The sequence below is a fragment of the Sus scrofa genome, chromosome 13 (assembly GCF_054392235.1).
Source record: "Sus scrofa isolate SSC_HxYL_T2T_F1_AM1 chromosome 13, Sscrofa_HxYL_maternal_Yorkshire_Landrace_v2.0, whole genome shotgun sequence".
NCBI lineage: Eukaryota > Metazoa > Chordata > Mammalia > Artiodactyla > Suidae > Sus > Sus scrofa.
The window spans coordinates 96,194,446-96,221,201 of NC_139395.1; the positions used below are offsets into that span (position 1 = coordinate 96,194,446).

The 26,756-nt window shown below is 46.8% G+C and overlaps 1 protein-coding gene and 1 pseudogene across 1 annotated transcript in view; both read left to right on the forward strand.

Moving 5' to 3' along the window:
• Positions 1-24,041, forward strand: part of CLSTN2 (calsyntenin 2) — a 647,862-nt gene extending 623,821 nt beyond the window's left edge. The window contains exons 11-17 of the mRNA XM_021071127.2: positions 8,403-8,551; positions 12,702-12,919; positions 16,937-17,107; positions 17,602-17,747; positions 17,872-17,995; positions 18,773-18,957; positions 21,154-24,041. Of these exons, the coding sequence (XP_020926786.1) occupies positions 8,403-8,551; positions 12,702-12,919; positions 16,937-17,107; positions 17,602-17,747; positions 17,872-17,995; positions 18,773-18,957; positions 21,154-21,360 (1,200 nt within the window). The 3' untranslated portion in view covers positions 21,361-24,041. The remainder of the gene's footprint in view (positions 1-8,402; positions 8,552-12,701; positions 12,920-16,936; positions 17,108-17,601; positions 17,748-17,871; positions 17,996-18,772; positions 18,958-21,153) is intronic.
• LOC146397499 (large ribosomal subunit protein P1 pseudogene) lies at positions 1,121-1,765 on the forward strand (annotated as a pseudogene).
• Positions 24,042-26,756: the final 2,715 nt, after the last annotated feature.

Here is a 26,756-nt window from a genome sequence, read left to right on the forward strand (position 1 = left end):
TGTCATGGCGCCTCATTAATGTCTGCTGTTTGCTTTTTCTCTGATGGCAACAAGCATCCATTGAAGGGCCTCACATAAAGGAGCATAATCTTGACAGGTGTGGGGTTCAGAATGCTTACTCTGGAGCCTGGGTCAGAGGGGAAGATGGGAGGGCTACCTGGGCAGGGTAAAGCAAGAATGGCTTTCCAGAACATTGTTTAACATGCATGAAACATATACACAGGTGCCCTTGAAGGAAACTCACAAGACCACCTGCATTGCAAAGGCCACTACTGGTCTATTCCATGGCAGCTGGCCCATGCACGCCTCTTGTACGTGGCACACTTCATGCAGATATCCTCACGTACAGAGGCTAGGATTTGATCTTTGACCTATTGTTTGTATTGTTCTCTTAGTGTTTTGTCAAGCCACCTATGCAGGAATCACTCCTCCAACCCTCTCTGATTCTGGCTTTCCTCCCTGCCTCTCAGTGGATCTTCTACGCTCTGGATCATCCCATGGTGCCAGAGTTTCAGGATCCCAAGCACTGCAGGACAAATAAATCAAAGACACTGGCCTTAAAAGCCACACATACTTAGAATTATAAATAAAGAACCACAGCAATTCCTACCTAGCAGTCCTAGTCTGTGAAAGAGGATGTGCTGAATTAAGTGGCACCCAAAGCTGTAGGGGGTGGAGGAGGCTAATCCGACTTTTTAGGATACCACCTGCTTATCACCAATCACTGCAAATGATCCTTTTCCATCCTTAGGGCACAACAGGCAAGAACTAGAGCGCTGTGTGACAAGTTAATGATAAGACACACAATTTACCGTGCACCCACTGGGGGCTATTTTAAGTTCATTACCCCTACTCCTCACAACAAATTAAATTTATGACCCTGTTTCAGGAATAAGGAGATTAGGGCTCAGGGACTTGTCAAAAATAAGTCTAGGCTCTTTTTTTCACACCACCATCTCAGGTTAGAAGGCATTCTTGGAATTCCTGCTATGGCACAGTGGATTAAGAAGCAGAGTATGGATACTTGAGCTGGGTGACCTTGGGCAAGGTACTTTAGTCCTTTAAGCCCCCATGGCTTAGATTGCTGGCCTAGTGCAGGGGGTTAAGAATCTGGTGTTGCCCCTTTCCTCAGCTACCGCTAAGGTGCTCGGTCCTTCCGAGGAAGCTAAGGCCACTTTGGGGTGAGGCCCTCACTTCATCTGGCTACTAGCACCACGCCAGGCAGCCCCCACCTAACATTCGTCCGCACCATGGCCTCCATCTCAGAGCTCGCCTGCATCTACTCTGCCCTCATCCTGCACGACAATGAGGTGACAGTCATGGAGGATATCAATGCTCTCATTAAAGCAGCAGGTGTAAATGTTGAGCCATTCTGGCCAGGCTTGTTTGCAAAGACTCTGGCCAATGTCAATATCTGGAGCCTCATCTGCAATGTGGGGACTGGAGGACCTGCCCTAGCAGCTGGTGCTGCACCAGCAGGAGGTCCTGCCCCAGCCACCACTGCTGCCCAGCTGAGGAGAAGAAAGTAGAAGCAAAGAAAGAAGAATCTGAGGAGTCTGATGATGATATGGTCTTTGGTCTTTCTGACTAAACTTCTATAACACATTCAATAATAAAAAGCTGAGCTATTTGCTGAAAAAAAAAAAATCTGGTGTTGCTGCAGCTGTAGCATAGATTTCAGCTGCAATTCGGATTCCATCCCTGGTCCAGGAACTTCCATATGCCATGGGTGTGGCCAAAAAAATAAATAAGTCATTCTTGAAAATTATTAACACTGCCTCCTACCTGCCCCACCTCCTTTGTCTCTCATTTCATTTTGACTAATGACTAGTATTCTCTGCACTGGCTCCTGGCCTTCACCCTCCTCTCTGGCTAGCCTAAAGTGAGAGCCTCCCATGATTAAGGAAATGTCTTGTCCAATCACAGGGCCCCATGCCAGTTCCTCTTCTTGCTTGTTTTCCCCTGGATCATGCATATTTCTGGATATCTTTCTAGTATGTCTGGAGTCATTAAATGGTCGAGGTGGTTGCTGTTATGTATCCATATAAGACAGTGTGGAATCACCACATTCCTGAGGAATACTCCCTTCTGATTTCCATAGCGTACGTAATCCCTGCCAATTTGTCATCTCTAGTATAGGAGAGTGGGAAATTACAAGGACTTTGGGACAAAACACTCCTAAGTTCAAAGCAGAGTATGGATATTTGAGCTGAGTGACCTTGGGCAAGATTCTTTAATCCTTTAAGCCCCAGTTCCCTCATGTGTTAAATGGACTTCATATTATTTTGTAGTGATGTAAGAATTGAAGTATATATGGTTTTATATATCCATACACATATTTATAATAGCAGATGTAGCAAAGTCATGCATGTAGGTAGAAAAGTTATAGATTTCCCCCAGAAAACCTAATAGGCTCTCAACAAATCACAGTTCCCTTCTCCTGATGGTCTGGCCTTATACTTGGCATTACTGCTGTTTCAGCTTCTTTTGAAGAGTAAGCCCAGGTGACAGCCGTGACAGAAAAGCCTCTGTTGTGGCAAATCTTCTTTTGACCCAGCCCAAAGTGGCTGGCAGGAGTCCAAGAGTGAGGTGTGTGGAGGCCCATGGCCAGCCTGTCCTTGAAGAACAGGCAAGGGCTTTGGGCAAGAACCTCACCTATGTCCCACCTGCTGTGTGGCTGGTGACATCAGTTGACCCTCCAGGACAGCTGTCCATTCTGCAAAGGCCGTCTATCTAACTGCTTCGTGGCTCAAAAAAGGAACCACTGTGGCTACAATCCAGCTTTCCAGAGGGAGCGAATGCTGTCACCCTTTGCTGGGTCCTCAGAAAGCCATATCCTGCCCTTATGGGAATGCCAGTTCGACCCTGTGTCCCGCAATATCAGAGACCGACCCTCAGTCAGGCTGCAAAAGGCAACACAAACACACAGACAAAACCTACCTCAGTGGAAGGCTTTGTTGATCCAGCAAAAACTGCACTGATGACCGGGCCACTGTCCATCTCATGCCTTGCAGCAGTCTTTGCGCTACTCTGGCAGCCAGACGTGGGCATTAACTAGAGATGCAACACATTCCCTAACCTGTCCCCTCCCTCGAGGGCTGCAGTGGGAATGCCTTCCGCTGAGGCCACAGGTCGCTGCCCATCCATCCCTCTGGAAGAACTGCTTGGTTTTCCTTTTCAGCCCTCATGCTGAGGGCATCTTCCTATCTCATGCTTGTCAGGTGCTGGACCCTCTGGTGATGCTGAGAGAAATCAGTAGACACCGCCCTCAAAGTGCTCACAGTCCGCTGGGGAAGGCAGACAGACAGACAGACAGAAACAGCACCACAGGACTCTGCTATAGCAGGGACTGGCAGGTGCAGGGGCGGGGAGTGAAAAACACATGGAAATGTGTTGGGTTTTGGTTTGTTTGTTTTTTGGTTTTTTTGTTTGTTTGTCTTATCTTTTGTCTTTTTAGAGCCACACCTGTGGCATATGGAGTCTCCCAGGCTAGGGGTCTAATGGGAGCTGTATCTGCCAGCCTACACCACAGCCAAAGCAACCCGGGATCCGAGCCACGTCTGTGACCTATGCCACAGCTTATGGCAATGCCAGATCCTTAACCCACTGAATGAGGCCAGGGATTGAACCTGTATCCTCATGGATACTAGTCGGGTTTGTTAACCACTGAGCCATCAGGGGAACTCTGACACATGGAAATTTAAGTGGTGTGTTTAGAAGAATGACCTTGAATCTGCTCAAATCAGAAATGGATGGTTTGTAAAATACTCAGAACCATAAATAACTCACCAGCGTGTGGCCGCCCCTGAGCTGCCACGCTAAGCTGAGTCAGCAACAGCAAGAGAGAAGCCAACCAGAGGCCAACTGTGGCATCACCGGTGCATACGCCCCCCACCCATCCATCACAGGGAAGAGAGCTTGTGACCAGAGGTCATAGCTCAGAGAGACCCTGCTCAGAGCTTTATGGACAGGAGGGAACTGGATCATAAGGCAAGAAGAACAGTGAGGGCAGTGGTACCAGCACAGGCAGACTCAGTGCAGAAATATGAGGAGTTATAATTAAAAAAAAACTATTATTGATTGAACAGCGTTTTAAGTGCTTAAGACTTTATACACATTATCTCATTTAAGCTCCAGATTGGTAGATATTAATATCTCCATTATTTTAAATGAGGAAATGAAGCCCAGAAAAGGGAAGTAAATAATCCTAAATTGCTCTGTAGCTTGTGCTGGAACCGGGTATGGCAGTGCACACAGCCCACGATCTTCCAAAGAGCCACACAGCCTTGGAGAAGTGGGGCTCACAGCTGGGAGGGAAGGGATGAATTCTTCCAGTGGGCTGAGCATGTGCCATAGCAAATGGCTCCAAAAGTTCTATCACTTAATGCTTATTTTTCTCTCACACTAAGTCAGGGAAATAAGGTAGGTTTCCTGCCTAGGACGCCGTAGGTCACCAGAGCAGAGAAGGAAAAAGTTGGCTCATGGAGTTCCTGCTGTGGCTTGGTGGTAATGAACCTGGCTAGTATCCATGAGGATGCAAGTTTGATCCCTGGCCTCACTCAGTGGGTTTGGGATCCGGTGTTGCCATGAGCTATGGGCAACTATAGCTCTGATTTGACACCTAGCCTGGGAACTTCCATATGCCTTGGGTGTGGCCCTAAAATGTCAAAAAGAAAATAAAAAGGCTAGTAGGTCCAGCAGGGCTCTTCACGCCCTCAGCCCAGGGTGCCTGCCTCACTTTCTCTCACATCCCATTGGCCAGACCACAGTCACATGGCCCCGCCTCAGGGGCTCAAGGCAGCTGGGAAGTGCAGTCTCCAGGAAACCCAGGAAGGAAGGAGGAATGGGCTGTGGTGAGCACTGATGATGACTTGCACCAAGGCCTGACTGGAAAGACAAGTGATTGAAAAAAAGAGTCCTTTTGAGGAGATGCTACTAAGAAAAATGGGGGTCAGGGAACCATTCACTCATTCATCTAACAGGGCCTTCCCAGGTGCCAGGAAGAGGTTTTGGGGTTCAGGAATAAGAGTTGGAGCCCCTGACCTCAGTGAGGGCGTGGTCACTGTACTATAAAAATTATGCTACCACTTCATTAGCTCTATAGGAGCCTGGAAGGAACCTAAGTGAGGGAAGCTGGGGAAGCTTCAAGGAGGAGGTAACAATGAACACTCATGATAGCTGAGAGGGAGAGAGACTGTGCTGTTGGTTGGCTGGGGCCACAATGCAAGGGACTTATTTGTGACACAATGGCACCACAGTGCTTCTGAGTCATCTACCTCCTGTGCCTGGGTCCAGACACAGAATGAGGAGCTCTTATAAAGACATACGAGTCCTATCAGGGAAAAGGCAATATAGATTTTTTCCCTTGAACCCTTGAAAACCTACTGAGTCTACTTCATGGAAAGACTAATGCAAAATAAAACTACACTAAGATAGTAGTTATCACCTATCAAATTGGCACAAATCTCAGAGTTTGACAGCATGCTCTGTTGCTCAGGTTTTGAGAAAAGGGGCATCCTCATTCATTGTGAGAGGTGCATATGGACATAATCCATAGCAATGGGAAAGTTGATAACATTTGTCAAACTTAAAAGTGCAGATACTCTTTGACCTAACAGTTTCACTTGTAGGGGTTTATTTTACAGATTTATACACTTAGGAAATCTTATAGATACAAGATTATTCATTGTGGCATTATTAGTAGAAGATTGGAAACAACCCAAATATTCATATTAGGAGACTGATTTAAAAATATATTTAATATTAAATAATATTACACAACTTTAAAAAAAAATCTCTAAGACACAAGCTAAGTGAGCAAAGCCAAAGTACACTAAAGTGTGTAATAAGTTTCCTTTGTAGAAGAAAGGAGAAAAATGGGAATCTATATTCATCGATTATATATTCATGAAATACTTAGGTATAACTGTCAGGACATGCTAGGTTATGCTGCAGTAACAAATGGCTTTAAAATTTCAATGGATTGTAGCAATTTTTTTTTTTTATTTCTCACACTTCCCCTCCAGTAAAGATGGGCTGCAGCCCTGATCCCTAGCCCCTCACTGTGAGACCCAGGCTGGTAGAGGGTTAGGGAACTTCGCAGGTTTCATGGCAGAGAGAGAGGGACATAGCAAACCACAAACTAACTGGCTGTTAAATCGTTCACCTGGGTGTGAACCAAACAATACTTCTGCTCACATTTTGTTGGGCCAGGCAAGTCAAATGGCCACTATCAAGCACAACAGGACAAAAATGTTTATCCTGTAGGGAAGGGTACCATAAATTACATGATCAAGCCTGTTGACAAGAGGGCAAGAGTGGGGGAGTTCCCACTGTGGCTCAATGGTTAAAAAACCCGACTAGTATCCATGAGGATGTGGGTTCGATCCCTGGCCTTGTTCAGTAGGTTAAGGATCCGGCATTGCCGTGAGCTGTGGTGTAGGTCGCCGATATGGCTCAGATCCCATGTTGCTGTGGTTGTGGCATAGGCCAGCAGCTACAGCTCTGATTTGACCCCTAGCCTGGGAGTCTCCATGTGCTGCGGTGCGGCCCTAAAAATACAAAAGACCAAAAAAAAAAAAAAAAAGAGGGCAAGCATGTATAAGCCATTTGCTGGGAGAGGAAGCAAGTAATTATGAACAATAATGTAATTTGTCACTAAGAAATTAATGGAACAGTGATTACCTCTGGGATGGGGTTGGGGAAATTGGTTAGTTGGATAGGAGATAAGACTAAGATAGACACTTTGACTTAGCACATATGTATATTTGAGCCAGGTGGCTATATTATCTATTCAAAAAAATAAATAGGAGTTCCCGTTGTGGCGCAGTGGTTAACGAATCCGACTAGGAACCATGAGGTTGCGGGTTCGGTCCCTGCCCTTGCTCAGTGGGTTAACGATCCGGCGTTGCCATGAGCTGTGGTGTAGGTTGCAGACACAGCTCGGATCCCGTGTTGCTGTGACTCTGGCGTAGGCCGGTGGCTATGGCTCCGATTCAACCCCTAGCTTGGGAACCTCCATATGCCACAGGGGCGGCCCAAGAAATAGCAAAAAGACAAAAAAAAAAAAAAATAATAAATAAATAAATAAATAAATAAATAATTATTGGCAAGCAGCTACATAAAAATATACCCATATCTGGGAGTTCCCGTCGTGGCGCAGTGGTTAACGAATCCGACTAGGAACCATGAGGTTGCGGGTTCGGTCCCTGCCCTTGCTCGGTGGGTTGGCAATCCAGCATTGCCATGAGCTGTGGTGTAGGTTGCAGACGCGGCTTGGATCCCGCGTTGCTGTGGCTCTGGCGTAGGCTGGTGGCTATAGCTCCGATTCAGCCCCTAGCCTGGGAACCTCCATATGCCGCGGGAGCGGCCCAAGAAATAGCAACAACAACAACAACAACAACAAAAAAGACAAAAGACAAAAATATATATATATATATATATATATATATATACCCATATCTGTCTTTCCCATGGCATGAGTATTGGATACAGAACCTGAATCCAAGGATAAGTTCCCGACATCTTATTGATAGCAACTCCTAATAATTCTTACTCAGAAGTGTGTCAGGGTCCAAAACTCAAGCCAGTACGAAAGCAGTTCTTGATGCTCCAGTCAAAGAAGAGTAACTGTTGGGAACGCCATGGGAAAGACAAAAGTCTGGATCTGGTTTATCTGGTTTGAGGACCCAAGTGACTCACTGGAGAGCATCGTAGCCCCTGAGCTCTCACCCAGTGTGGGATACCAGGGACCCAGATGGGACAGATAGATAACAAACCTAGGGAAGCTGACAGTGAGTAAAACTCTTGGGAAACCAGCCTTAGCACCAAGAAGGAAAAACTGAAGATGAGATCTAAGAGAGAAGGAAGACCATTAATTGAAAAATGAGCTTTAGGATTGAAACCCAAAAAGATGGGACCTGGCTCAGGAAGTGGAGTGCAGGGTGAATGGAGGAGAAGTTCAAGGCCAAAGGCAAGCAAAAGGAACCAAAGACCCAAGTTTTGGGGCTGTCAACTGAGGGGAGGGGCAATCTAAGAGCCAAAAGTTTCTGGGCAGGACCCCACAGTATCCCAGAGCATGGGTCACCCCTACCAAAGTCTGGGCGACAAGAGTGCCGTGACTAGGATTTCAGAATTCCATCCTGTTGCTCCAGGTGGTATTACCAGGAGTTTTATAATCCCTGAGGAATCTTACTCAGGGGGTCCCAAAGCCCACTGGGGGACTGCAGGGATTGCTTAAGGGGTTGAAATAGTCATTCTGTTCACACAGCTGCTGTACTTGCAGATGTTTTGGAGATGCCTGTGCTGGCCTTAGGACCTTTGCATGGAGATGGAGTGTCTCCATGGGAATGCGTACACCATTGATCATTCTCTCCTGTGATACACCCCTTTCTGTCTTTCAGTATCATTTCAACCCCTCGCAGTCCGTCTTGGTGATGGAAGGTGATGACATTGGAAACATCAACCGTGCCCTCCAGAAGGTCTCCTACATCAACTCCAGGCAGTTCCCAACCGCGGGTGTGCGGCGCTTAAAAGTCTCTTCCAAAGTCCAGTGAGTGGAGTGGATGCCATGCAGCCTGGGGCACAGCCAAGGCGTCAGGGGTTGTTCCTGGGGAATGCTGTCTTGCAAAAGAGGATTCACCTCTCTTCAGCTGTTGGCAGCTTCTCTGCTGTCTGTAGGAGGATGCCCCAATGGATTTATGTTCTCCTTTTGTTTTCTTCTTTTTTCAAGTGAAATATACTCAGCATACAATATTATGTTAGTTTCAGGTGCACTACATAGTGATTTAACATTTGTATACATTATGAAATGATCACCATGATAAGCCTGGTAACCATCTGTCCCCATATGAAGTGATTACAATATTATTGACTATATTCCCTATGCTGTATGTTATATTCCTATGGATTTTTTATTTTATACATGGAGGTTTGTACATCTTAATCCCCTTCATCTATTTCATCCACCTGCAACCTCCTCCCTTTGGACAGCCACCTGTTTGTTTGCTATATCTGTGAGCCTGGTTTTGTTTTGTTTTTAGATTCCACATATGAGTGAAATCATACAGCCTTTCTCTGACTTATTTTACTTAGCATAACATCCTCTAGATCTGTCCATATTGTTGCAAATTGCAAGATTTCATTTTTCCTTATGACTGAGTAATATTCCACTGTGTGTATATATGTATGTAATATCTTCTTTATTTATCTATCTATCCTTGGACAGTTAGGTTGCTTCCCTATCTTGACTAATGTAAACAATGCTACAGTGAACATTGGTGCATTTATCTTATCAAATTACCATTTTTATCTTCTTCAGGTAAATACCCAGAAGTGAAATTGCTGGATTATATGGTATTTCTATCTTTAGCTTTTTGAAGAATCTCCATACTGTTTTCCATAATGGCTGCATCAATTTACATTCAACCAACAGTGCATAGGGGTTTCCCTTTCTCCATATCCTTTCCAACATTTATTACTTGCCTTTTTGATGTTAGCCATTCTGACAGGCATTTGGGTAGTACCTTCTTGTGGTTTTGATTCATATTTCCCTGATGATTAGTGATGCTAAACATCTTTTCATGTTTCTGTTGGCCATCTGTATGTCTTTGCAAAAATGTCTGTTCAGGTCCTCTGCCCATCTTTTAATTGAGTTGTCTATTTTTTTGATGTTGAGTTTTATGAGTTATTTATATATTTTGGATATTAACCCCTTACTGGATAGATTTTTCCCAAATATCTTCTCCCACTCAGTAGGCTGCCTTTTTATATTGTTGATAGTTTCCTTTACTGTGCAAAAGTTTTTTAGTTGGATGTTGTCCCGTATGTTTATTTTTGCTTTTGTTTCCCTTGCCTAATGAGACAAATTTTTAAAAATATTGCTAAGACTGATGTCAAGGAACACACTGTCTGTGTTTTCTTCTAGGAGTTCTGTGGTTTCAGGTCTTACAGTTAACTCTTTAATTCATTTTGAGTTTACTTTTGTATATGGTGGAAGAAAGTAGTCCAGTTTGATTCTTTTGCATGTAGCTATCTAATTTTCCCAATACCATTTATTGAAGAAGCTGTCTTCCTCATTTTATATTCTTGCCTCCTTTGTCATTGACTAATTGATCAGATATGCATAGATTCAGTTCTGCATTGTCTATTTTGTTCCATAGGTCTATGTTCTGTTTTTGTGCCAGTACCATGCTGTTTGGATTACTATAATTTTGTGGTATAGTCTGAAGTCAGGGAGTATGGTAGCTTCAACTCTGTTCTTCTTTCTAAAGATTTTTTTTTTTTTTACTATTTGAGGTCTTTTATGCTTCCATACAAATTTTAGAATTATTTGCAATGAGAAATGTCATTGGCATTTTGATAGTGATTCCACTGAATCTGCAGCTTGTCTTGGGTGGCATAGCCATTTTAACCATATTAATTCTTACAATCCATGATCGTGGTATATATTTCCATTTGTTTGTAATGTCTTTAATTTCTTTCATCAGTGTCTTATAGTTTTCCAAATATAGGTCTTCTACCTCATTAATTAGATTTATTCCTAGTTTTTTTTTTGGTGCAATCATAAATGGGATTTTTTTTTCTTAATTTCTCTATCTGATAGGTTTTTGTTAGTATAGAAATGCAGCAGATTTATGAATATAAATTCTGTATCCTGTAACTTACTGAATTCATTTATTCTAATAGTTTCCTGGTAGTATTTTTAGGATTTTCTACATAGAGTATCATGCTTAACCAATGTTTATTAATTGAATTAAATTAACCAATCCAACTTTGATTGAGCTCCTAATTATCATGAGTATGCAAGAAAAAGAGGAGGCACATTTCTTGTCCCCAGAGATCAGAGTTAAATTAAGGAGATGAGATTGTCACCCTGACTTTTAAATAATGAACTTACTGGCCTGTCAAATCATTTCTCAGCTGTTTGGCACTGCCCTGTAAGGTCAGTGAGGAAGGAGACACCAGAATAACTCCTGTGAAGCAGAAAGACACCTGGAACCATAAGAAGGACCCAGAAAGACAGGAACAGGGTGGGAAAGATGGATCTTTTGACTGCCATGTTTTGGGGGCCTAGAACCGATGCCAGGATAAAGCCCACAGACGACAATTATATTCAATAGTTCTAGTGATGGAGGAATTACTCCCATCTCCACACTAAAGACCACCCCTGGAGGCCCAGGATGGGGAATAGGCACTTCCAGCTCAGCTCTACACTGCAGTGAAGAAGAGGGACCAGACAGAGTCTCTAGACTGGCCAGTCTCCTCCTCTGGGACAAGGCTTCCATAAACTAGCACAGGGAGGGGTGTCCTCTGTAAATGGTGAGGTTGGTGACACAAATGCTGAAGAAAGGTGAGAACAAGAGCCTATCACCACTCCCATGCCCTGCCCACCCTGGAGAAAAGGATGGAATGGCTCAGTGTAGAATCCACCCAGCTTACCCTTTCCCCATGAACTTTGCCACGGGATGCAAGTTGACAGCTGCTACCAGCTAGAGTCTACCCACCATTCCCAAAGCTTCCACGTAGACCCTGGGGTTCCCTATCATGGCCTCGATCTTTGGCCTAAATGACCAGCAGAGAAGGTAACTGACACATGTGCCTGATGAGGTCTGATGAGAGTGTCAGATTTGGAGTTCCCTTTATGACTCAGTGGTTAACGAACCCAACTAGGATCCACGAGGATGCGAGTTCAATCCCTGGTCTCACTCAGTGGGTTAAGGATCCAACATTGTCGTGAGCTGTGGTGTAGATAGCAGATGTGGCTCAGATCCCATGTTGCTATGGCTGTGGCGTAGGCCAGCAGCTGTATCTCTGATTCGACCCCCAGCCTGGGAACTTCCACATGCCGCAGGTGCAGCCCTAAAAAGAAAAAAAAAAAAAAAAACGCAACGACAAAAAAAGAATGTCAGATCTGTCAACATTTGCTAAGCTTCGATCATGATGCAGGTCCTGGTCTGGGGCAGCTTCTTTTCTACATGTCCTCTTCATTTAAGCCTTACTACCATAAGGTAATTAATTATTATCATCCCCATTGTATAGATGAAGAGAATGAAGTTCAGAGGAGTCATGTTCCTTGTTTAGAACCTTCCAGCCCAATAGTGGCAGAGCCAGGCATGCACCTTGGTCTGTCTTACTTCCCAGGCCTTGTTCTTGTGATATACCATTCTGGCTGCCAGCTTTTTGTGGCAGTATATCAGGAAAAAAGGAATTGGATTACAATACCATTCTGCTGACATTCCTAGAGTAGTCGCACACTAGTGTGATATCCTCATAGGAAAAGAACAAAGAGCCTAGCCTCTCCACAGGAGAATTTAGCCCTGGGGTCTCACTTAGTAAGATGGCTGTAACTAACCAGTGAGAGGACAATTTGCTTACCAAACCCTTATTCATATAACAAGCCGTTGCTGTCTAATTAACATTGTCATTGATTACTTTGTTAAAAGATAATTACAGGTTTAATGGTTACTTCTTGCTGGTATAGAAAATTCCTGTTTCTCCTAGGAGCCAGTCTTGAAGTCCCCAGATTGCTAGTAGTTTTGACTATAATGTGGCTTGAAATTTGAATGGCTGCTGACATCCTCAGAGGTGCTCAGGCAGTGAGAATGCCTTTCCGAGGACCAGGGATGGCAGTAGGTATCCTGGTCCATGGCTGGATGATAAGGGTGGGGGTGGGCCAGTCGCCATGACTACTGTTTTCCCAGGTGCTTTGGAGAAGACGTGTGCATCAGTATCCCCGATGTGGATGCCTACGTGATGGTTTTGCAGGCCATCGAACCCCAGATCACCCTCCGTGGCACTGACCGCTTCTGGAGACCCGCTGCCCAGTTTGAAAGCGCCCGAGGGGTCATTCTCTTCCCCGACATCAAGATTGTGAGCACCTTCACTAAAGCTGAGGCCGCTGGTGACTTGAAGACCACAGGTACTCATGCACGCTGGGCTGGGGGGCAGTAAGTCTTAAATTCAGAAAGTATGACTCTCGTCTAATTACTTCAAGCCACAGCATTATTCACCAGAGCAGAGTAATTTATAATAGCAGAATCTAAAAAAAAAAAAAAAAAAAACCTGGAGGGAGTTTCCATGGTGGCTTAGCGGTAAGGAACCCAACTAGTATCCATGAGGACACAGGTTTAATCCCTGGCTTTGCTCAGTGGGTTAAGGATCCAGCACTGCCATGAGCTGTGGTGTAGGTTGCAGATTCGGCTTGGATCTGGCATTGCTGTGGCTGTGGTATAGGCTGACAGCTGCAGCTCTGATTAAACCCCTAGCCTGGGAACTTCTATGTGCCATAAGTGCAGCCCTAAAAAGACAAGATAAATAAATAAATAAATAAATAAAAACCTGGAAACAATGCAGGTAAATAATAGAGGGGAATGAATGGGTTAGCAAATTGTGGAACACCCATCAAAGAGGTATGACGCTGGAGGAAAGGCACTTATGCCAATGGATAAGTTTAAAAAAAAAAAAAGGCAAGATGCCAATTATGGAATATCTACATATAGAGTGATGTCAACTATGTAAAGAAAAAAATACACAGAAAACTATCAAGAAGGAAACACACCTCAGAGTTCCCGCTGTGCCACAACAGCATCTGCAGCATTTGGGAGCACTGGGACGCTGGTTTGATCCCAGGCCCCGCACGGTGGGTTAAGGACCCAGCATGGGTTGTGACTAAGACTTGGATCTGATCCCTGGCCTGAGAACTCCATAGGCCATGGGGCAGCCAAAAGAGAGAGAGAGAGAGAGAGAAATGGAAGGAAGGAAGGAAGGAAGGGGAAAAAACACACACCCTTAATGCTAACTGTGGCAGTCTCTGAGAAGCAGGAAAAGAGCCAATCTGTTCTGCCCCCCTTCACTTTTTACAACTGCAAAATGTTCTATAGTGAACATGTATTATTCTGATAATCAAGAGAAATGATAAAGAAGCATGAAGAAAAAAGTATAGCTGCATCTTTAGATACACACCAAAAGAGTCTTGTTCAGCAATATTACTCGCAACTCTTAGGAAACTTTCCGGTTGTTCTTTCCAACAGTTTCATTGTTGGGAGGGCTGTTCAGTAAAGGTAATTTATTAGAATTGTCTGCCAGGAAGAAACACTGAGTTGCACTGAAAGCTACCATAGATTCTGCTGGGAGGAAGGCAGGGGGAGGGATGGAAGGATAAAGAAGGAAGGCAGGAAAAACCTGGGGCCCAGATCTTTGGGGGGAACACCTGTGTGAGAACCATCTTTTGCTGCCTCCTCCAGGGGATCACTTTTGACTCTCCCTCTCCTCCTCCAAAAGCAGCTGCTAATGATGTGCTAGTGCCCATGGGCCTGAGTCCCTGAAGGGCTGCTTCTATAATAATCCTAATTACCCATTGCCTTAAACCACGCTGGTCCCCAGCAGATGGGGTGCCTGGCAAGGCAGCCCTTCTTAGCTCACAAAAATAGATGGTGTTGTACCACCTGTCCATAAAGGACTGTTTCCCAGTTACACTCCAAATATGAAGAAAGAGAAGATCAGGTGATCTTCTCTTTCCTCATCTGTGGCTAAAATCAGACAGAAAAAGAAAGGGCCTCTGGCTGTGGGGGTTGCAGGCCATAGCTGAGGCATGGATTTGCGAGGCCTGACCTGACACCAGCATCCAGGCAACTGAGGGACAAGCAATTATCTGGGTCCACATTTCACCTTCTGTTTATGAGAGCTGCATGCAGACCGCATAGCCAAGGGCCCAAGGGTACTTTAGTACTTCTAAAATTTTACTCTTACTGTTGTTAGGATAATCATTATGATGGGTGCCTTAAACAAGCAGGCCAATGGCATTTGACACCAAGGACCCTCTCCAGCATCATCTTCTGCTCCCTCTAACACATGTTGGCTAGCCCTCCGCGGTGATTATCTTTATTAAACCAGACCAGGCACTCCTCCAGGGCTCAGCCATGGCTGACCCGCCTCTAAATCTATGAGTCCAGTACAGTCCCATTAGCACAGTGGGAACCAGATAAACTGCCAGTGGAAGACACGTCCCACAATGCAAGTATGAGAGAGCAAGGAGAAAAGGGCGAACATGCCCCCCACCTAGTATGAGTAACCAGTCAGTCACATTGGGAGGTAGGAGCAAGGATGACCCAACCTGACCTGACAAGAATGTGGCCCCCAAACCCAAGAAACCACAAGGCCATTTGAAAGAGAGATATACATACACCAGTATTTTTTACTGTTTGCCTTTTGCCTTTTTAAGGCTACACTCGGCCCTAGGGGTTCCCAGGCTAGGGATCGAATCAGAGCTACAGTGGCCGGCCTATACCACAGCCACAGCAGTGCCAGATCCTTAACCCACTGAGCAAGGCCAAGGGTCTAACCAGAGTCCTCATGGATACTACTCGGGCTTGTTAACCACTGAGCCACTGTGGGAACTCCTACATACACCCTTATCAATGGTAGACCTTGTTAAGTGTATATTAACGTTCTTTTGGATTTTGCCAGCAATACCCAAAGCCATTGAGGTTGGCAAGCTTTTAAAAATTAAGCATATGAAATTATTTATAACAGTATCTCTCGAGTGAGGACAAAAGCATATTTTTGGGATCCCTTAAAAATTAAACAAAATAGGAAGTTCCCACTGCGGCACAGTGGGAAAAGCATCCAGGAAGCATCCAGCGTTGTCTCTGAGGCAATGCCAGATCCTTAACCTAGCCCAGCACAGTGGGTTAAGGATCTGGCATTGCCTCAGCTGTGCCGTAGGTCATAGCTGCAGCTCACATTCGATCCCTGGCCTGGGAACTTCCATATGCCATGAGTGTAGCCGAAAAAGAAAAAAAAATTAAACAAAATAAAATAATTTTAAATAGCTTTCATCTTTTGTGAATCTTTTTAAAATTTGTTTTCATAAATGTTTTATCATGCACAAAATACATGAGTGGGCTTCATAAATATGTATTTAAATGATCTCCATTCATACATTTTTCAATAAAAGGCTACAAAATCAAAAACATTTGAAGACCATTGGCCCAGAGGTTGAAACTTCACAAACTGTAGAATCAGAAAGCCGTGGCTGCTGTCGCACCATCTTCCCTGCTGTCTATGTAGCCCCAGCTCGAACCTTCTACTCCCCATCAGTGAAATAGGGATAATTTCCCCCTGTCTACCTGTTAGGATTTCCTTTGCACTGTGCCTGGCACGTAACAAGGGACTCCATAAATACCAATCACTGTTATTTGAAGGTAGGATTTAAATATAGGACTGCCAACCTGTCCTGCATTCAAATACTCAGACACTCCTCTGCAAAACTCGGGATCATAATATCAGGCAAGGACAGCTAGCCTGACCAACAGCTCGCCAACCGGACTAACCAGTTTATGTAATTATTCAATTATATCAATGATGCAGCTCCACTTGAAAATAGCTTAAGAACACTGTTTCATGCCACCCCCTGGGTCAGATACTGAGGGGTCAGTCATGTCAAGTGCTACTGCCCTTGAGAAACTCAGCATCTGCTGGGAGCAAAGATACACAAGCCCTGACCACATGGGGAAAGATGTGAGAGCCTGGTGGTGGGTACTTATCTCTGATCCCAAATGAGACCAGTCTTTCCTGAGTACCTCTTACAGGCCAGACACTGTTTTCCATCCTTTCAAGACCCTTAGCCTCTTTATGGTTGAGAAATTGAGGAGTAGGGAGGGCCTCTGACACCATGCAGCCTCTCAGGGGAAGCGATGGTTTTCAGATTCACATCTGGACCGCTGTATTCACGCTCTTCATACAGATTCATGCTGCCCAACCTCAGGCTGCCTGGACATCCCTCCGAGCAGAGGAGGTGATATTTGGGATGGCACCGCCTCTTCTCTTGACCCCACCAGAACCTGGGGCATGATCACAGAGGAGGAGGAGGATGTGCACAAGCCAGCGTCTGAGCTGTCCTCACACCTGTGTTTTACATGTGTCTGTCTTCCTGCAGCCCCCAAATCAGCAGTTTTAGAAGAAATGCTTCACAACTTAGATTTCTGTGACATCTTAGTGCTGGGAGGGGACTTGGACCCAAGACAGGAGTGCCTGGAGCTCAACCACAGTGAGCTCCATCAGCGACACCTGGACGCCACCAACTCCACGGCTGGCTACTCCATCTACGGTGAGGCCATGCTCAGCCCTCCACCCGGTGTGACCCTCTCAGAGTGGGGAGTCCAGGGAGTCACGAGTGTGATGGCAGCTCTATCGCTTGTTGGAAGAGGGGACAGGAGGGAACCCTTGACCTCAAGGCTTGGACTTCTAGCCCCTCCTTTGGTGAGCCACTTCAGTATCCTGAGGCCCTGGCGCCTGTTCCACTCGTGGGGAAATCTGTAGAAACTAGGTGGATACCTGCTCCTAGAATGTTCCATCTCAGCAGATATTACAGCAGCATTTGGCAGATGTGAGGCCGGACGTTCCAGCCAGAATTCAATCTGTGTGGAAATTCTGTGCATCCGTTTAGTTGGCTCCTTGGAACCTCTGCTCTGGCACATTGCTGGCCCCTAAGCATTTCACTCACACTGGCCAAGTCCAGGAGACCCACAGGCCCCAGCGGCCACAGCCCATTCCCCCAGGTCCTCTTTGGGCTTCTTATGAAGCTGTGGTCTCTCGGCACAGGTGTGGGCTCCATGAGCCGCTACGAGCAAGTGCTGCATCATGTCCGCTACCGCAACTGGCAGCCGGCTGCCCTGGAGGCACGGCGATTCAGGATCAAGTGCTCGGAGCTCAATGGGCGCTACACCAGCAATGAGTTCAACTTGGAGGTGAGTGAGCCCTGAGGTGGAGGGCAGCCCCGGCTCACCCCTTCATCCCCTGGTTCATTCAGGATTGCCGCCACTGGCCCACCTGCTGCTCCCAGCCCACAGCACCTCTCCCTGCTCTTCCCAGGTCAGCGTCCTCCACGAGGTCAGAGTCCCAGACAAGGAGCATGTCAACCACCTTGTTGTGCAGCCTCCCTTCCTCCAGTCGGTCCACCACCCCGAGTCCCAAAGTAGCCTCCAGCGCAGTTCAGGTAAGTCACCTGTGCAGGGACTGCAGGACACCTGGTGGTCATTGTGACTCAAGGATCAACCAAACAGACAGGATGCAGCAGCCAGAGACACCCAGAATTGAGGGGGGGGGCCAGCCATGGAGAAGCTATGGCCTGGCTCTGAGGCCCTCACAGTCTCAGGAGGGAGCCAGGCAAGTACACAGGAAGTTACAGGCAATATACAATAACAGATGTTCATACAAAGGGCCAGGGTAAAATTTTGCAAGTCCTTTTAAGCCCAATGCAAAGTTGCAGGCTGTAGGAAACATTCCCCTGAACCCCTCACACATGCTCACATACACATATGCACCATATTGCAAAAATCTCCTACCCCTTCTTCCATCCCGGCACTTGCCATACTGCCTGCCTTTCTGATGGGCACTTCTGTCTGTCCTGACTGATCTCCACTTCCAGGCTCTCAGGGGTGGGGGGTAGGGTGGGAGGAGATTCTCTATACCTTGATGGAAAAAGCAAGAGCGAAAATAGCGTGCATTGAGCACCTACTATGTGCCTCTGCGGAAGTTCACCTAGATGGTTTCTTTTACTCCTCACAACTCCCCATGAGACAGAAATGATTAAGTCCATCATATAGAGGACAAAAGTGAAGCCCAGGCAGAGAAAGGAGCTGACCCAGAGTTCCCCAGCTGGGACATGTAAGGGCAGATTTTAACCTACATGTGGATGTTTCAATCATGTTCCATCCCAAGAGGGAGCTAGTCCTTTGCTCACCGTGTCCCGTGAATTCTGTCCGCGTTCCAGTGGTCCCGAGCATCGCCACAGTGGTCATCATCATCTCCGTGTGCATGCTAGTGTTTGTCGTGGCCATGGGCGTGTACCGCGTCCGGATCGCCCACCAGCACTTCACCCAGGAGGCTGAGGCTGCCAAGGAAGCCGAGATGGACTGGGACGACTCTGCACTCACTATCACGGTCAACCCCATGGAGGTGAGCCTCATGCAGGGGCTGGGCACTGAATGAGATGCTTCCTCTCCCCCCAGCTCCATCCTTCTTGTGCCAGAAGCCCTTCCCAGCTAGCCCAGCCCCCACTCCTCCATCCTCCCCTTCTCTGGGCTCCTCCAGCCTTCTTCACCTGAATGGACCATACTTTCCCACCAACTGCAACCACTGGGTGAATTGGGAGTTATTGTTTCACTCAGCAGTAATGAACCCGACTAGTATCCGTGAGGACCCAGGTTTGGTCCCTGGCCTCGCTCAGTAGGTTAAGGATCTGGCATTGCTGTGGCTGTGGCATAGGCTGGCAGCCACAGCTCCAATTCAACCCCTAGCCTGGGACCTCCATATGTCATGGGTATGGCCCTGAAAAGACACACACACACACACACACACACACACACACACACACACACAGGGTGAATTGTTCTCACATGATAAACAGAACCAGACATTTCTTAAGGCAAGCAGCCATGTGGTGTCTGTCCCTGGCCTCCCCCAGAATATTTAGCTCAGAGCTGACTCACACTTAGGGACTCAGGATTGAATTTTTGATTAGCTAACAATATAAATTAGATGGCTTTGTTCCATCTGCCTGCAGAGCTCACTTAAAGGCTCAAAATAGGTTAACACGAAAATACAATGATAATACCTGCCATTTACGGAGCCCCTATGATACCAGAACCTCATTTAATCCCTTCAGTGCCACCCTCCTGGTTTACCAAGATGGGACCAACTCAGAGAGGAAGGTAAAGTGCTCCAACTCACAGAGCTGGTGATGGCAGCAGCAGTATTCAAAGTCATAGCTGATTCTAAAGTTCTTACAGTCCTAGTTAGCCATCCACCCCCAAATCCCACGGAGGAGTGTCCAAGGCCCCTGGTCTGGACATATGAATATCAAGAAAAGCCACTTTCAGAGTTCCCTGGTGGCTCATGGGTTAAGGATCCAGCATTGTCACTGCTGTGCTGCAGGTTCAATCTCTGGCCTGGGAACTTCTGTGTGTTGCGAGGGTCAGGAGTGGGGAGAAAAGCCACTTCCATCATGCCCTTTGGGTGCTGGGTGGAGGGGAAGGAGGGAGTAGGAAAGCAAAGGAGTCATTGGCCATCAGGAGAAGCCATGGAAGAAGGAAGAGAAGATTATCCCAGCCGGTCCCCAGTTTCCCCAGCACCTGGCTCACACTCCAATTTCAGAGCCACTGTTAGGTTGCAGCTCGGCTTCTTCCAGCATGTGCTGTAGGGAGAGTGCTAAGCACGCCACTGTGGGGACTCCAGCACTGGCTGTAGGAAGCAAGATCATGATGCCTGGAGCAGTCTGAGTACCCAGCCAGAGGGTACCTACCAGGGGCTCACTTGGCGATGCCAGCAGTCAGTGGCTCATGAAAGAGAGTCTTTGGGGCCGGAGTGTCCACAGAAGATTTCTCAGAGCCTAAGAGAGGCCTTAAAGAATGGGTAGGACTTTGAGGAGACAAAGGTAAGAGAGAAAATACTCCAGAGAGAGGACATGGATGGCCAAGTGTGGGCTCACATCTTTTATGGCTCATTCAACAACTCAAAACAGAAATCCAGAAATAAGATTTGGCTGGGATCACCAAAAATCTGGGGAAGAAGGGAAGGAACTGGAAAAGAGTGGGGTAGTGTTTGAGGACACGAAGTCCAGGCGTGGATAATGAAGGCCATGGCCTTGGTCTTTCTGAAGGGAATTGTATTTGAGGAGCAGCACACCTGAATCTTGACTTATAAGACCTTCTGCTCCCAGAGACATTATTTTCCCACCTGAAAAAGAGGAACAGGCCTAAATGCCATTCTCTCATTGAGAAGCACCTCACTGGAGACTTGGAAAATTACATGTAGATAGGTTCCGGAAATGCCAGAAAACAAACCTCGGCCTGAAAGGCTCACTGAATGATGGATGAGATTGGCTTAAATGTCTAGTGTTTAAAACACAACCATTTACCTTGAGCTTGTGTCCTGGAATTTGCTATTTCTTGTCTTGGTCCTTAGCCATCTAGTTTGTCTCTTATCAGAGGACTTCCCTTCCAGAAAGCCTATCTCCTGGCCCAAGGGTTTAGCATTAAGGGAAGGCATTCCCAGGGGCCCTCAAGATTTCCTTAATGGAGGGAGAAAAATAAGCTCCAGTGTGGCTGCTGCTTGGCCCCTGATGAGCATGTCCTTTCTCTCCCTGACATCCAGAAACACGGAGACCCAGGACGTGGGGAAGATGAGACAGAGGAAGAGGAGGAGGAAGAGGAAGCAGAGGAAGATGGTAGCTCCAGCAGCAGCGACTCTGAGGGCAGCGAAGAGGAGGAGGAGGAGGAAGGGGTGGGCAGGGGCAGACGTGGGCAGAGTGGAGCCAGGCAAGCCCAGCTGGAGTGGGATGACTCTACCCTCCCCTATTAGTGCCCACGTCCGCGCTCACCCACGTGTTCCTTTTATAAGCCCCACCCCAACGTCCGCCCGAGTCTATCACATGTCGCCTCTGATTTCTAGGACAGGCCTGGGAGGGTCTTTTCCCCAGCATCCGGGAACCCACTCTCTACGCCTGGGGCACTCCCCAATATCCCAGCCCTGGGGCGGTTCGCAGGAGCCCAGCGTCATCGTCCATGGGGACTTCAGGGTGGCCTTTGTCCTGGAGCCCCCACTTCTCCTGCCCTGGGCTCACCCAGCATCCTATCAGCCCATCTGTGGGTTCTGCCTTCGCTCTTCCCTGCAAGGGAGAATGGCGGCCTTTAGGTCCCTCACCTACCTGGGCTCCACATTCCCAGAGCCCTTAGGTTCCAGCCCACTGTGCACGGACCTGGCACAGACTGGTGGGTTCTCCTTACCCTACAGGCAGGTGGTCAGGTTTCACAGATCTGAGATCTCAGTCCTCAGCACTTCAAAGGAACATCCTGACAAAGCAGAATTAAGTTTACAGGGAAAGGTTTACCAAGGCTGGGCGCGCGCACACCCACATGCACGCATGCTCTCAGCTTGGAGAGCCTTTCCCTTTGTCCTTGTTTTTCCTCTTTGTCCCTTTTGAGGCCACAGAAGCTTATATGAAAAGTTGGAAACCAAGGATATGTCCTTGGGAGTTCCCATTGTAGCTCAGCTGGTTAAGAACCCTACATTGTCTTTGTGAGGATGCAGGTTCGATCCCTGGCCTTGATAAGTGGGTTAAGGATCCAGTGTTGCCATGAGCTGTGGTGTAGGTTGCAGATGTGGCTGGATCTGGCATGGCTGTGGCTGTGGCATAGGCTGGCAGCTGCAACTCCGATTCAACCCCTAGCCTAGGAACTTCCATATGCTTCAGGCATGGCCTTAAAAAGACCAAAAAAAAAAAAAAAATAGGTCCTTGGCTATAGTAGGTCTGGTTCTAGCCAAAGCTCTCTGAGAACTTGCCTTCCTGAGCCCCGAGGGGCTGCCCTGCTGGGACCTCCCACCGCACGACACCATGGGAGCCAGGAAGTGTTCCACACAGGCTCTGCCCCAGGTGACAGCTATGACAAGCCTATAGCCAGGGATTAGAAGTAAGGGCTGATAACAGGGCTGGGCTTCAGAGTGGATACAGAGCTGGGTGATGGGGGTGGCTGGGCTCTCCCAGGGCCGGAGGGGGCCCCGAAGTTCACAAGGCTCTCACCAGCTAGTTTTAGGGTCCCTTGTCCCCTAGTTCACAGTTTTGCCTCTTGAAAAGGTACATTCCTCTTGGATGTATTGGAACAAGCATGAACCCTGCCAAATCTAAAATAAGAGTTTGGAGATTTAACTGCTAGAAATTAGAAGCGTATTTGCAAAAATAACAGCTTCTTTCTTCTTCTCAGAAAGGGAGCAACATTTTTGGGTGGAGGGCAAATATATCCAAAACCTAATTTCTGTCTTTCTTTCTTCTTTTTTTAAATGAGGAAATCTTTTCCATTTCCATCTTAACATGGACACTTTGGGAGTTGCTATAGTAACTGGTCTGTGATCTTCTGTGGCCAAAAGAATAGCAGGCAAGAGCGAAGACTGTTATAGGACTTCGACAAGGCTCTGTGAACGTCTTTGTTTCAAATGTTTTAGGCTTTGTCATCAATGTGCACCATCTGTCCCCACCCTCCCCAGTCTGTCCCATATTGGCTTGGGACAGAGCTGGTCCCTAGTCACAGGGCATTTGTGTTCAAAAGAAAGTCCAGAATCTGTTCATTCTTCTCCCTGTATCACCAACTCAAAGCTTAGAAAGGGGGACAGGCATCAGTGTCCTCTAGCCTGACCCCCACCCAGTGAGGACCCCTGACAGACCTTAGCAAGCTTCTGATTTGAGGAAACCACCTTCTGCACCTCTTTCCATCATCTAAAGTTTTTTTCACATCGGTTCCCTCTTTGATCCTCACAATAATCCTGTGAGGTAGTTAAGACATCTGTTGTTAGACCCATTCTCATGATTGAGTAGACAGGGGTTCAGAGATTCAGCATCTTGCCCAGAGTCATGCCGAGGTAGATAGGAGACCAGACTCCCCACCATCCACTCCTGGCCTAGTGCCCACCACCCAGATTCTACTTACATTCAGATTCATGCAGCTAAGAGGTGTTGCTGAGGACCTACTATGCACTAAGCGCTCTACCAGCAACTGTGGGAAAGGAGGAAAACAGATAAAACACCTCCATCAAAGGACTTGATAGTTGCAGACAAGAAATCAGGCATCAGGCATAGAAATTATACAAGAGACAAATGCAGAGGGAGGGAGAGGAGAAGTCATGGGGAGAACAGGGACATGGTCGCAAACTCAACTCATACGTTTACTTTCCCTTCCTGGGAGAAAACCCTAGCAGGAGTCTGGGGTTTTTCAGTCATTGAATGGAAAGAGACACTTGTGTGAATTCTCCCAGTCACATAGCCCTTGTCTATCAGGCTGTGTCTGCTCATCTACAAGGAGAAAATCTTGAATTTTTAGTCCTCACAATCCCCTTAGTTGAATAAAAAAAGAGCTTCTTCAGTTAGGCATTTCGGAGCTCATAGAATTCTTCTAAAATTATGGCAGTAAAGTGAACACTTTATAATGTTTAAAATCAGTTCTTTTTGAATTGGATTTTGATTTAAAATATTAAGTCTGGTGTTCATGAAAGTGTTTCCCTCTGCTGGGCCTTTCGGTTTGGCTGGGCTGGGGAAAGTGGTCCTCGTGCCCTCTGCTGCCTCCGATGGCTGCATCACTTATTCATGGTTGAAGGAGCTGTTTGGGGCACATGGAATCATTATATGCTTGTGGGGGTGGAGGGAGAGGGTTGCAGGGGTAATGGAGCAGGTGAAAGTGGCACTCGGCCAGAGCTGCGGAGTTGATTCATTTGTGCCTGGACTCATACAGAGAGAAATATTAGGGTCAACCCTGCCGTGGGAGGTCACTCTGCATGCCAGCCCCAAGGACGAGGCCCTTAAAATGATGCTGCTGGGTCAATGGGCGTTTATTGTGTTCCCAGTGCCCTACCTGATCAGCACCATGGGTGAGAACAAGAAGGGGCAGTTACATAAAAGGAACAGAAGCTTCAGGGAGCATCAGGGTGAGTGATGAGTAATGTAACTTGCCCTCTACCAGGGATTCTAACCACAGGTAGAAAATGTCATTAATCAGCCCAGCATCTTTCCAGCCTCCATCTGCTGGCATCTGGGAACCCAAACTCCCAGATGGCCAGGTCCCCTGTGGCCTCTCACCCAGACAGCGGCAGCAGCAGATGCAGATTTGTACCAGCAGGAACAGCTGACTGGCTTGGCCACAGGCCAGACCATTGCTTGTCTTGCCAAAGGGAATGACTAGATCCTGCTCTCTGGAGGTTGAAAACACACAGGCTGAAACACCTCTCACGTGACACAGGTGACAAGGAGGAAGAGAAAGAGGAGGTTGAAATGGAAAAAGCCAGTACAGAATGACTTGTCCCAATGGAGTACAGCCATCAGCTAGCTGGTCATAGGCCTTAAAAGATACTCAAAGTACATTCCAGCAGGTTTAGCCCAATGCCACGCATCTGACCATGAATGAGACCAGCCACAGACTATATACTTAAAAAATGGGTATGGCTATATTCCCCGCCAAAACTTTCTTTATGAATACTTAAAAAAAAAAAAAAGCAGGAAGCTTGAATTCATATTATTGTCACATCACAAAATTGTATTACTCCTTTGATTTTTAAGTATTTAAAAATAGAGGAGTTCCTGTTGTGGCTCAGCAGGTTAAAGACCCAACATTGCCTCTGTGAGGATGTGGGTTCCATCCCTGGCCTCACTCAGTGGGTTAAGGATCCAGGGTTGTGTGAGCTGCAGTGTAGACTGCAGATGTGGCTCAGATCTGGTATTGTCTTGGTGGTGGTATAGGCCAGCAGCTTTGGCTCCAATTCGACCCCTCGCTTGGGAACTGCTAAATGTTGCAGATGTGACCATACAAATAAAATAAAATTTAAATGTAGAAACCTTTCTGAGCCCACAGGCCTTATAAAAACTAGTAGCCGGCCAGATTTGGCCTGTGGGTCTCAGTTTGCACACCCCAACCACACATGTGAGGCCAGCAGCCCTCCATCTGCCAAGGAAGGCAAATTACTATCTTAGACCCTCTCATCAACTACCCAGTGGACTTTGCCTCCAAAATGATTAGCAAACAACTCTTCAGTCCTTCATTAAGCTGTTTAAAAAAAAAAAAATCCATGTTCCAGGGGGAAAACAAACAAACAAAAAATACCTGTTACTTGTTGCATTGACTCAACCACAGACAAGCACCCATCACAAGCTGAGAGTCTTGGGTCCAGGAACTGGCTGACCACTGAGCACGATCCCCATTGAGTTAGCTAAGGGCTAACTCCCAGGTGCAGGGCCTCCCACAGCGACTCAGCCCATACTGATTTCTAAGCAGGAACGTTCATTATCTCAGACTGATTTCCATTCAGCCCTGCTCATGCCATTGCTCTAAAAATGATCTTAAAGACTTGTGACTGTTTGAATCAATACAACATAATCAGTAGAAAACCCGACCCAGCACACTTCAAAATTAGCAGTCTTCTTGGCCGTGTGATTCAATATTAGCCAGAGGAAAAAAGGGAGGTCTTTTTTTTTTTTTTTCTCAGCCATCCCCTCATTCAAATTAACCAAATTGGTTTTACACAAAAAGTGAGCGAGCTGGTCTAAGCCATTGAAACAATTTACCAGTGCAAAGTAGATGCTTCTCAGGGAAGATCATGCTGAGCCTTTGGGAGATGCCCAAAGCCTCCTGGATGCACTCTGGCAGGCTAGGATGCTACACCATTCTCTATCTGCATCAGACATTTATCGAGACTGACAAGTCAAAGCCCTGGGCACAATTTAATTTTCATGTAACCACTTTCCATTGTCCAGCTGTAGGCAAAGGAAATGAGTAATGAAAGTTTTGAAGTCTACTCCAGCACCTTCATTTCCCTGCCTTGATTTGCTTTACTTTATAAATTTATTCTGTACCTACTTTATAGATCTTGCTCTAGCTGTCCTTTGAGCACCAACCAGAAAGAAGAGTTAGCTCGGTAAGGGCGGTGGGCGAGAGGCCAAACTTGACTATCCCAGGGAGACGAAAAGAGACAGAAGTTGTTACCTCCCCCAGCACCCCAGAAAGCAATCAGACACCCCCTGTGTGCCATCAGTGAACAGATGGGATTCTGTGTTTGCCGTTATGTTTCATATAATTCAGCAAACCCTTGCTCAGCACCTGTGGTGTGCCAGGCCCTGTGCCAGGTACAGGGAATGGAGGGTGGATGAAAGGCGGCCCTGCCCAGGAGGATCTCCTGGTCTTGCCAGCTTCTGGGATGTTTCCTGTGCCCTGTGGGAGGCT